Genomic DNA, 13070 nt, shown 5'->3' with positions numbered 1-13070 from the left:
CATGGGGCTGCAGAGACTTGGACACACTGAGCAATTTCACTCACTCACTCCACTTTGTTAACTTTGCTAATCACCCTGACCACACTGTAATGCCTTAAATGTCTGGTAAATGTTTAATAATACTTGGGAAAGATGTAGCAAACCACCTTGAGGTTAAAGTTAGACACAATACAGACTAGTTTTATGAGACAAAGAGGTTCCAAATTCATACTGAAGAGTAGATGACAAAAAAGAAACATACTTTTCTCCAGCAAAAAGGTAACAACTGACCTTGGGCTCCAGTACTGGATTGGGAATTGCGAACCTTGATTTTGAGTTCTAACTCTGCTACTGACTAGTTTTGACTCTGGCAAACCTCTAGACTTTTCTGGGATTTTACCAATAAAACAAAGAGATTCAAGGAGACAGAGAAGGGACTCAGCCCTACATATACATGTATCCATTTTCTCCCAAACTCCCCTCTCCTCCAGGCTGCTCCTAATCAGCTATACTCCAATACAAAATAAAGAGTTTAATAAATAAAATTAAGAGATTGACTACCAATCATTCTCAACTACTTCTCTGCATATCAGTTTGGAAAGACTTCGAAAATCACAGATTCTCAGGCCTCTTTCTGGATACTCTGAGTCAGTAATCTAGGATTGGACCCAGGAATATCTCGTTTTAAAACAGTGTTCAGGTAATTTGATGTCTTGGCAAGTTAGGAAGACTAGATCTGTCTCCAAGATCTCTTTCAGCTTTAACATTCCTGATTTCAACTGCCTGGCACTGAACTCAGCTCATAAATCTGGTCTCCACCCTCCAGGGAAGCAGAGCACCTACAGCCAGTGCTGTTTTCAATGCAGCTGTCATAGCTGCTTCCTGCCCACCGGTCTGCCGTGTTACTCTGTCTTCTACATTGCTGTGGGCATTTTGTGTGTAGTTGAATGGAAGCAAGAAAAAAGGAGAAAAAGGAAGAGGGGAAGAGGAAGAAAGAAGCAGGGAAAGATGGCAACCGGAGATAACTTAATGTGACGGGAAATTGAGATTTTTGTTACTTGCTTGAATAACTACTCTTGCCTACAACACTAGATTAAAATTCTTTATCATGGCATTTGAATTAAAGTCTGGTCCCAACTCCTTCCCCAACTTCATCTCTGGCCCCTCCAAAGTTACTTTTGCCCCTGCTGTTCTCAATACACAGAGTATATTTTACAGATAATAAAGTTTTATGGGAGCCCTACCTATTGTTACCCATGAAATCTATTTTGGTCTTTAAAGAAGACATATGGATGGCTAACACATGAAAAGATGCTCAACATTACTCATTATTAGAGAAATGCAAATCAAAACCACAATGAGGTAACACTTCACACCAGTCAGAATGTCTGCGATCCAAAAATCTGCAAGCAATAAATGCTGGAGAGGGTGTGGAGAAAAGGGAACCCTCCTACACTGCTGGTGGGAATGCAAACTAGTACAGCCACTATGGAGAACAGTGTGGAGATTCCTTAAAAAATTGCAAATAGAACTGCCTTATGACCCAGGAATCCCACTGCTGGGCATACACACCGAGGAAACCAGAATTGAAAGAGACACATGTACCCCAATGTTCATCGCAGCACTGTTTATAATAGCCAGGACATGGAAACAACCTAGATGTCCATCAGCCGATCAATGGATAAGAAAGCTGTGGTACATATACACAATGGAGTATTACTCAGCCATTAAAAAGAATACATTTGAATCAGTTCTGATGAGATGGATGAAACTGGAGCCGATTATACAGAGTGAAGTAAGCCAGAAAGAAAAACACCAATACAGTATACTAACACATATATATGGAATTTAGAAAGATGGCAATGACGATCCTGTATGCAAGACAGCAAAAAAGTCACAGACGTGTATAACGGACTTTTGGACTCAGAGGGAGAGGGAGAGGGTGGGATTATTTGGGAGAATGGCATTGAAACATGTATACTATCATTAAGAATCGCATTGCCAGTCTATGTCCGATGCAGGATACAGCATGCTTGGGGATGGTGCACGGTGATGACCCAGAGAGATGTTATGGGGAGGGAGGTGGGAGGGGGGTTCATGTTTGGGAACGCATGTACACCCGTGGTGGATTCATGTCAATGTATGGCAAAACCAATACAGTATTGTAAAGTAAAATAAAGTAAAAATGAAAATTAAAAAAAAAAAAAGAAATCTATTTTGTTCTTTAAAGCTCCACATGGATGAACCAATGTTTAATATGCCTCCAATTCTTGCTCCTGCAATTCCAAATGTTACTCAGGTCCTCACTAAAGCAATATTTTAGAGTACTGCAACAGGCTTCAGAAACATCTCTCCCCTTATCAGATGCCCCTCTCCCACTATTTGAGGTTGGGAGGCTGCATACATACCCCTTCCTGTAATCATTATAATAATAATAAGTTTTACAAGTGTTTGTTATATACCAAATATTTATATATATATATATATAATTTCATTTGCCCTTGATGACATTTCTATGAGATATATATTATTGTTCACCCCTATTTTATAGATGATGAAACTGTAACTCAGAGAAATTTAATAACTTGATGATTTAATGATGGAGCAGAAATTCAAATCTAGATCCTGTGAATTTCAATCTTGTGTTTTTCCTATAATGCGTGCTGAGGCATTAGAAATAGCAGGTGCTCCGTAAATGAATACTAAATGTTGAGTGCATGAATGACTGCAGAGAGCAGGCTCAGTGGGAACATGATGGCAATCCATGACAGAGAAACCTGCTTGTATCCTGAATTCATCACTTGTTAGCTGGACAATGTGGAACAGCTTAATCTGCCTGAGCATCTCCTTTCTCATCTACCGCATGAAGAAATAATACTGTACGTGTGTGAGCACATGTGTGTGAACTCCATTGCATAAAATTTGAATATGCACCTTCTCCAGTGTGTGCACAGAGCAAGTATCATTATATGCTGGCTTGTTACTGTGTATGAGAGGCAGTCATTCTGTCAGTTGTGTCTGAGTTCTGAGCATATGTCTACCTGGGGTGGGTATGTTTATTCCTGAGGATTTAACCTCTCATCTTCAGAGAAAAATATATACCTATGTATATATAATGGAATATTGCTCAGCCATAAAAAAGAATGAAATAACACATTTGCAACAACACAGATCAACCTAGCAGAGATCATAATGCGTGAAGTAGGCCAGACAAAGACAAATATCATATGATATCACTTACATGTGGAATCAAAAAATGTATACAAATGAACTTATATACAAAACTGAAACAAACCCACAGACATAGAAAACAAGCTTATGGCTACCAAAGTGAAAGCACAAAGGGGAGGGATACATTAGGAATTCATATATACACACTACTACATATAATGCAAATAACTGACAAGGGCCTACTGCATAGCATAGGAAATGCTACTCAATGTTTTGTAATAACCTGTAAGGGAAAAATATGATTCAGAAAAAAAGAATCTAAATCATTTTGCTAAACACTTGCAACTAACACAACATTGTAAATCACCTATACTTCAATAAAAAAAAATTCATTAAAAGAAATAACACATGGTTTAGGCTGTCTGGGTTCAAAACTTAATTTTCTCTCTTTTTAGCCATGTGAGCTTGGCCAAGTTACTCAACTTCTCCATGCCTCAGTTTCCCTCCATGAAATGGAGAAAATAAGTATCTAGCATTGCAGCTGGTATGTGCTCAACTGGCCTTTGTGCTTCTCAACCAAACGTACTAGTAACTCTTACAAAACAGGAACAAAAGGCACACTGTAACCCTGCTATTTATATATGGATTACTAGATAATGTAATCAGATGAACATCTGGACAACAGGTGAGAATCACATTTTGTTTTGTTTTTTATAGAAAAAAGAAATGGGGGTGTGTATTTTGTATTTAAACACAATGAGATATCTGTTCTCATGGATTTATGAATGGAATAGGAAACAAAGTCCTTTGACCTTCATAGAACAGCTCCAGTTACTGCCTTTGACGTTCTCACTTGACGTTCCTGAATCTGCCTCTTCCTTTCCCCATCCCACCACCAAACAGAAAAGACAGGAAGGAGATAAAGGGTGCCATCCTTTAGAAAGAGTTTTCCAGAATCAGAATTATTCCTTTTGAATACTATGTCACAGGCTCTACTTCACCTGGAAAATCTCTTACCTGTTTCCCCATAGTTAAAAATTATAATGACAAAAATATATACACCGGTAGTGTCAAAGCACATAAAGCAACATGTTATCATCTCTTTTATTCTCCAGTCTTGTGTATAGTAGGAAGGAAGAGCAAAGATATTTTTGACTATAATATGGTAAGTGATGTGAGGTCCATGTCCTCGGGAATCACTAGAAGAAACCTGAGCTATTTATTGCAGAGAGAGAATCTTTGGAACTATGGAGATTAAATTGCCTCTGGAAGGTCAGGTATTCCTGTTACCAAAATAAACACCACCTGAGCAATGGCAAAGGCCTCCCAGGTGGTAGTGTGGTAAAGAGCCTGTCTGCCAATGCAAGAGACACAAAAGAGGTGGGTTTGATCCCTGGGTTGGAAAGACTCCCCTGGAGAAGGAAACGGCAACCCACTCCAGTATTCTTGCCTTGAAAATTCCACGGACAGAGGAGCCTGACAGGCTATAGTCCATGGGGTCTCAGAGGTGGACAGACCGAGTGCATGCGTGCACACACACACACACACACACACACACACATGAGCAATGGCAAACATGAATGAGAGTGTAACAACAGAAGAAGGGTTTTCTCCATATTCTTGCTGGAGTTCTGTTTGGTAAAGTAAAACAGGCAATTTCATAATTTCACAATTTTGGGAGCCCAGACTTAAATCTACCAAGTGTGTGCTTAGTCACTCAGTCGAGTATGACTCTTTGCAACCCCATGGACTGTAGCCTGCCAGGCTCCTCTGTCCAGAGGGATTCTCCAGGCTAGAACACTGGAGGGGGTTGCTATGCCCTCCTCCAGGGGATCTTCCTAACCCAGGGATTGAACCCTGGTCTCCCACATTGCAGGCATCTGGCCAACTGGGAAGCCCAAGAATACTGGAGTGGGTAGCCTATCTCTTCTCCAGAGGAACTTCCTGACACAGGAATTGAACCAGGGTTTCCTGCACTGTAGGTGGATTATTTACCATTTGAGCTGCCAGGAAAGCCCTAAATCCACCATATGGGGTCTAAATATCAGTGCTCTAACCATTATGTGTTGTTGTACTGATACTTTCTCCTGGATGCTTCAAACTTTGGCTGATGTCCCTGGGAGACAGTGTGGTCTTCAGCATCTCTCAAGCTTTAACACTGATTACTCTGATGACACTTCTCTGCACTGGAGACCGGAGGATCTGTCAAGCTCTCCTCCACCCTGCTCTCTGCCACTGCATCCCTGACAGAATTAGAGCTGATATTCTAGCAGCTCCCAAAGGCGAGCCCTTCCAGACAGCCCACAGAGTGGGAGATTTATTGTCCATGGGGATCCTATTGCCCTGTTCGATGGGCCTTCTTCCAAGAATAACACAATAATAACAATCGACAAAAACAACAGAGGATAGACTATTCTCAGCATTTTAGATCCATCTAAAATGGATCTTAAAATTTGATTGTTATTACTGTGCTAGGTAGGTTCCCAGATAGCTCAGTGGGTGAAGAATTTGCCTGTGATGCAGGAGACACAGGTTTGATCCCTGGGTCGGGAAGATCCTCTGGAAAAGGGAAACTCACCCCAGTATTCTTGCCTGGAGAATCCCGTGGACAGAGGAGCCTGGGGGGCTACAGTCCATAGGGTCACAAAGAATCAGACACCACTGAGTGATTGAGCACAGCACAACATGCTAGATAAAGAAATGGTGCTCATAGAAGTTAAGTAACCTGCCTGAAATCCAAGTTTATACCCACTGTACTTCATGGCTTCTCTAGGATCCAGTGGTTTTATCAAATACTGATGCAATTGATCCAAACTAGGTTACCCAATGCTATTTAGCTCCCCTCAAATATCGTATCTTAGTAGAAAGAGCATGGACTTTGGAATCAGATCTAGTTGTGAAGAGGCTCAGTTCCCTGCCAGCTTTGGGACCTTAAGCAAAACTCCTTAGATTCTCTCAGCCTGAGCTTCCACACTTGTTGAAAAGGGATTATAAACCACTTACATGTAGAAAACCAAAATGAGCTAATGAATATTAAAGCACCCAAGACAGTGTTTTGAAAGTGATATGCGTTCAATAAATGTTAATTCCCGTTTTGTTCTTTTCTACTTAAATACACTAAAATTTCCCATATTTTAATAAGATGGTTATAATTTGGCTCATTGCATTAATCTTGAGGCCAGTGAAACACTAATGAAATTAGGATTTGCAACCCTTCCAGTGACTGAAATTAATGGCCAACATACAACCTCCTCTGTTCAGGGGGTCCGATTATATTCTTAAGGGAGGTGTTGGTATATTTACAGATTGTATCACAACACAATCTTGTTATTGCTCAGATTCTAACACTTTCCTTTTATGTGGCTGTGCCTTTGTTAGAGCAGAGAAAGGACATGACTTTGATCCTGGTTCCAAAAAAAGCAAATTTCACTACAATAAACCAATTGAAAATCCTTTACTCTTGAATAGCACATTCCATTCCATGCCAGTTTGGGCAAGATATGATAAAGCTAAATGGGGGGTAGGGGTGGTTGTGAATTTATGACTTCTTTGCCCCTGAGCCCACCGGCTTCTGAGTTTCCTGCAGTTTTCCAAGTTCTCTGGATATTTCATGAGTGACACAGATTTTATTTTCAAAGCTGATATCAACCTGCGTTGTGCTCCTGGGAGAGATGTGGTCAGATGGCAGGGGAAAGGAGTGACGCAGGTCTGGAAGCACTGGACTCTTGGCTCCAGACCTGTAGACCTTCCTGGTGAACAAACCAAACGGTTCGATTGATAACTCAAGTACAGATTCCCCACAGGTATAGAACAGATTGTTTCTACTCAGGTCATTCTAATAAATGTCCATATATGTAGCAACTAGATAGCAGAGGGTTTCAAATTTTAGAGCTCAGAGACAGCAACAAGGACCTACTGTATAGCACAGAGACTATACTCAATATTTTGCCATACCCTATAAGAGAAAAGAATCTGAAAAAGAATACCTATATCTGAATCACTGTGTTGAACATCTGAAACTCACATGACACTATAAACTACAGTTCAAAGAAAAGAGATCCTTTTAAGAATAAAATGACTTGAAAGTCTCCAGGAATGTAAGCCTTTCAAAAAAAAAATTTTTTTTCAAACACACCCACACACCCTTTTGGAAGTAACTCCATGAAGTTCAGTATGGCCTAGTGGTTAAGCCTATGAGTTTTCGCCTGGATCCAGACAGCCTGGATTGAAGCCCTTACTCTGCTGCTGCATACTTATGGACTTTCTGCAAGATATTAAACTATTTTCCTTATCTTCAAAAACGGAAATAAAAACAGTACCTATTCGGTAGGACCATGATGAGGTTTAAATAAGATAAATCATGTGTAGTGGGATGATGAGTGATTTGTAAATTTTTACTATTATTATTTTAAGGGAGTTACAGATCCTTAGCATATTCAAAAGCAGAGATATTACTTTGCCGACTAAGGTCCGTCTAGTCAAGGCTATGGTTTTTCCTGTGGTCATGCATGGATGTGAGAGTTGGACTGTGAAGAAGGCTGAGCACCGAAGAATTGATGCTTTTGAACTGTGGTGTTGGAGAAGGCTCTTGAGAGTCCCTTGGACTGCAAGGAGATCCAACCAGTCCATTCTGAAGGAGATCAGCCCTGCGATTTCTTTGGAAGGAATGATGCTAAAGCTGAAACTCCAGTACTTTGGCCACCTCATGCGGAGAGCTGACTCACTGGAAAAGACTTTGATGCTGGGAGGGATTGGGGGCAGGAGGAAAAGGGGACGACAGAGGATGAGATGGCTGGATGGCATCACGGACTCGATGGACATGAGTCTGAGTGAACTCCGGGAGTTGGTGATGGATGGGGAGGCCTGGCGTGCTGCGATTCATGGGGTCGCAAAGAGTCGGACACGACTGAGCGACTGAACTGAATTGAACTGAACTGAACTGAAAGTCTCTTTGTAGATTCCAAGTTAAGAATTTCTGCTATGAAATGGGGACAAAGTTAAAACCAGTTAAGGATAGTCCACCTACCACGAAAACAAGAGGCTTTTCAAGTATAAATATCAATAAAAGGGCATTAAAGGAAAAGGCACCCCACTCCAGTGTTCTTGCCTGGAGAATTCCAGGGACAGGGAGTCTGGTGGGCTGCCATCTATGGGGTCACACAGAGTCGGACACGACTGAAGTGACACAGCAGCAGCAGCAGCAGCAGCAAACAGCTAGGTCTGCTACCCTGCCGGGCCTGCCCAGGCAGGACAATGGGTCTAGCCATGGTCCCTGTCCTTTCCAAGGAGCACCAGCCTGTACCAGCCACAAGAATCTGGCAGCAATGGCTTCTCCTGCACTTGAGCAAAACAGCTTCTTGGCGGCCTGAACCTTACAAGGCTATTGTTCTATTCCTGGTGCAGTCTTTACAAGATCCCAGGTGTAAGAAAGGGCTGCCAGAAGGTTTTAATAAGAACACAAGTAAGTACCTACTTTAAGGGCTGACATACAATAACCTCTCAATAAATGCTGTCTATTTCCATGGGTCAGCAGACAGAGTAACTTGACTTGACAAAGTCACAGCGCTGGGAGAAATTCCGCTGACACTCACGGGAATGGCTAAGTTATGTAGTTTAACTAAATATGACTTGAAACAAGAAGGTCTTTGAGTGGAATTTTCTTTGGGGATTATACAGAGGTTTTGCTACTGTGATGCTACTTTCTCTTAAGACTTTTGCTTGTGCTTTAAAGTATCCTATTTAATCCAAGTAGACTCTTCAGCCCAATTAGAACTATTTGACATTGGAATATCTAGCAGCCAGTAAGTTCCGATACATTTGTCTTTAGTAGGAAGTAGCCATGAACTGAATAGTCCCTAAAGGTTCTGTATCATATTGTCTTGTCCAGAAAGATGATCTCAGAAGCAACAGGATTAAAGTACTTTAATTTCTGTATCCTCAGCACCTACCAGTTCTGATACCAAGTATAGGAATAATAACTATTTATTGAATGTATATGCTATATATAGACTTCAACATCACTTAAAGAAGTCTCTCTGTTTAACACAGGTTTTATTGCTGGACCAGTGGAGGAGGAATTAACTATGCCAACAGATGCCATGGCTGATACCATGGGCAAATTATAGCTCAATAGTATTCGGGAGAACCGACTCTTCCTAATGGGGTCTCTTGAGCTGTTGAGCAGCAGAATCACCATTGTATTTGCAGCAAGACTCATCGATATTTCTCCAAGTGGTCTTACCAGACTCTCTGGGTAGGTCCTGTTGCATATGACCTCAATTCAGTTTCAACCATAGTGGTGTGAGTAGATGGAGACGAGAGAAAAAAGGAAATATCTAAGTAAACAGAATTCAGTCATGTCAAAAGAAACAACAGGGCAAATCACAATCAATAAATAATCCATTGACAATGCCATCCATTCAAAAGCATCCATTCCAATAAGCCAGCACAGGAATCATGACATAGACATGATGCCAATGACAGCGGGGCCAATGAATTACTGTTTATTGCGGGTTTGTTTATGGAGGATTGTGCTAAATCCTTTTGCACAGCTTATTTTACTTCTTCCTCACAACAATCTTGGATGGAGAAAACTAGTATTTCTCTCCCCTTTTTATAGATAAGAAAATGAAGGCAGAGAGAAGTCAAGTCAGTTACAGATTAGAGGTACTGTCTCTAAGCACCAACATCAGACAGATCTTTTTTTTTTTTTATCATCATACCAATATTTCTCACTGTGCGCCCTTAGATAACTTGCCCCAGAATTAATTGGTTGCTTGTTAAATGAATAGTTCCAAGTCTTATCCAGAGCTACTGAATCAGTCTTAAGGATGAAATCCCAAGACCCCACATTTAAAAACAACACACACACAGCATTTCTGATGCACACCATACCTTGAGAATCACTGTCTGTGTAGCGTGGATTTCATAGAATGCTATTGCTACATGAATCAGAAAGAGCAAAATGATTCTCATTTTACTGTCAAGGCCCTACTTGTATGAGTGAAAACACAGCACCATATTTAAAGAAACACTGACATATTCTCTACCACCAAAAAAGGAAACTCAAGCTGTTTCTCTACTGAACTGATAACATAAATTTGACTGCCTTTGACCAGGCTTGGAAGATAGATTTTAGTTCTACTCTGTCTTCTGTCTTGCACATAAGCCTTAATTTCCCATCTGTAAAACAAAAATGTCTGACTAGATAAAATATTATGAAAATTCATCTTTTATTAAATATAAATTACCAATTATTGTTTTTTTAAAACAAACCCCATTTATTACTTTGGAAAGAGCAATTTTCTTTAAAAGGGGTTTAAAAAACCCTTTTTAATACCTTGCTATTAAAAAATGAAAGAAAAATAAAGAAACAAAAAAAGAAAAAAAATCTGGCAGTACAGTTTGTATTGAGAGATTTATAAACATTTAAGCTCTTTGGCCTTGTAATGGTATTTCCTAGAATTCTGCTTAAGTAATTAATCACAGATGCAGATTAAGATTTCTCTAACAAAGATGCTCAAAGAGCTATTATTTATTACTTATAACAGCAAAAGGCAGAAAATTCAACTGTCTAACAGTTGAAAGAATAGCTAAATAGGTCATTTTATTTTATTTAAAATGGATTCTATGCCACCATTAGGATATCAGGTTTTCCTGCAACACTAGATGATGTGGGAAAATGCTTATTTCAAAGGCAAAATGAGAAATGAGAAAAAAAAAAAAAAGATTATCTAGAGAGTCCTGACAGTCACTGGTACTCAGCAACAGTTGGATTTATACAGCAATAAACATGTCTCAGATATTCAATCTTTTGGACCTAATACTTTTGTTCATTCGTGTATTTACATATTCGTGTGCATTTGAAAATGTGTGCGTATCTGTGTGTTTAAAAAACTTATACAGGAAATAAATCAACCTGTTTGAATGATGCCTATCCCAGGATGCTACTGTTGCAGGTTATTTATATATTGTAAAGCGTATTTTCTGTGGTTCTGTTTTTCCATAGGGAACATGTGTTTATTTTGTGCTTAGATAAATATGTTATTAGAAAATAATTCAGTGAGAAACTACTTTTGGAAATATCTTTATGATGCAAAATGAAGCATGTTTGCATGTTCCTGGCTAACAAAGAGGCCTCTGAGGTCCCATCAGTGGTGAATTTGGTGTAATTGTGCTGTTGGGAGCCCTGAACTCAAATGTTACCATTATGAGCTTGGGCATACAAGGACATATTGGAAGTGGCAGGCAGTGTCAGCTTCCGCCAAGAGAATGGTCACGCAAATGTGTGCTCTTCCCAAAAAGGAAAGTAACGTGGCTGTAACTGGATATTGTAAATAAGCAGCCAAAGGATCCCTAAATAAGCAATATCACATAAGCCTCCTTACAGCATATTTTTCCTTCTGGGATTTGTGTCAGGCTCACAGACATGAAGGCAGCCAGGAAATTGTTATCTGTTTATCTCTAATTTCTTTTTATAACTGTACATGCCAGCAATGGGAGAAAATACTTAAGAGAAAAGTAAAATTGGCAGTAAGCCTTCTGAGTTCTTAAAAGACCTTAACAAACCCAAACTTCTACTTATCATGGAGTTGTCATACTGATCCCCATCAACACTTTACTTTCAACTGAGTTTGAGCACATGCGTAGGTATGTGTGTATTAGAACCCTGACTTGGCCTCAAATCTTGGCTCTGCCAATAGCTTTGTGCCTGGGCAGATTTCTTAGGCTCTCTGTATCTTGGTTTTGTCATCTGTAAATGCAGACAGCTTGATGCCACACAGGGTTCTGGGACGTTAGTCGAGAAAATGAGAAACAGGGATGGAGCACAAAGCTAGGCAAATGGCAAAGACGAAATACAAGTGAATTTGAACCCAGTCCCCTCTCAGGAGACAGAAAAATGGTTTCAGGCCTCTCAAAAGCATTTCAAGGGACTTGCCTGGCGGTTCATTGGTTGAGACTTCACCTTCCAAATTGGGGGATGTGGGTTCGATTCCTGTGCTGTGCTTGGTCACATCTGACTCTTTGTGACTCCATATACTGCAACCCGTCAGGCTCCTCTTGTCCCTGGGGATTCTCCAGGCAAGAATACTGGAGTGGGTTGCCATGCCCTCCTCCAGGGGATCTTCCCAACCCAGGGATCAAACCCAGGTCTCCCACATTGCAGGTGGATTCTTTACCAACTGAGCGACAAAGGATGCCCAAGACTACTGGAGTGAGTTGCCTATCCCTTCTCCAAGGGATCTTCCCAACCCAGAAGTCGAACCAGGGTCTCCTGCATTGCAGGCGGATTCTTTAACATCTGAGCTAACAGGGAAGCCTCAAAGTGCTTCTTGGCAGCGGTGGGATCCTTGGTCGATCCCTGTTGTTTTCTGCTTGAACAACAACTAAACTTTTGTTGAAAATTCTTCATTGATGCTGGTGAGTTTTCTTCAGGTGATGATGGTCACTGGTCAAAGGCAAAGCAATCCATCTCTCTTCTACAGAGTCAGCTTTGTTTGAGCAACACAATAACATCTATTCAGAAAAGTACCCATCTCTTTTTTTCTTTTTAAATATTGAGGCAAACTTCTCAGAGGTTTCTTTAAGAGCCAATGGCAATAAACACGTTTCAACCTCTGTTTTGTTTCACTGTAGGCTTGGTGTGTGGTTAGATTATGCAATGAAAGCTAGCTTGACATTACAGATATTATTTAAAACAAACAAAAAAACTACACAGAATAATGTTGATAATTCTGTATTCATTATTCATTATCCTAATAAAAACACATAAATGTCTGAAGAGAAACAGACTGTTATCCATTAGACCTTCCATCTCCTAAATAATAGTGGTTATGCCACAGCCCTAGTCAAAACCAACTCTGATCTTAATAAATCTGATTTTAAAAGATATCACCAGATGGGCACTATATTAACCTTAT

The 13070-nt window shown here is 40.2% G+C and overlaps 1 protein-coding gene across 5 annotated transcripts in view; it reads right to left on the bottom strand.

Annotated features, from left to right (window-relative positions):
• Positions 1-13070, bottom strand: part of PDE4D (phosphodiesterase 4D) — a 974373-nt gene that overhangs the window by 245251 nt on the left and 716052 nt on the right. Inside the window, exon 1 of one of the 5 annotated variants that reach the window (XM_052659252.1) lies at positions 9392-9478. The exons of the other annotated variants lie outside the window; for them this stretch is intronic. Within the exon in view, the coding sequence (XP_052515212.1) occupies positions 9392-9444 (53 nt within the window). The 5' untranslated portion in view covers positions 9445-9478. Of the gene's footprint in view, positions 1-9391; positions 9479-13070 lie in introns of those variants that run through there. 5 annotated transcript variants of the gene reach the window in all.

Source organism: Budorcas taxicolor, chromosome 20, assembly GCF_023091745.1.
Source record: "Budorcas taxicolor isolate Tak-1 chromosome 20, Takin1.1, whole genome shotgun sequence".
NCBI lineage: Eukaryota > Metazoa > Chordata > Mammalia > Artiodactyla > Bovidae > Budorcas > Budorcas taxicolor.
The sequence above is the reverse complement of the archived record's forward strand: the minus strand, read 5'-3'. Positions and strand labels throughout refer to the sequence as shown.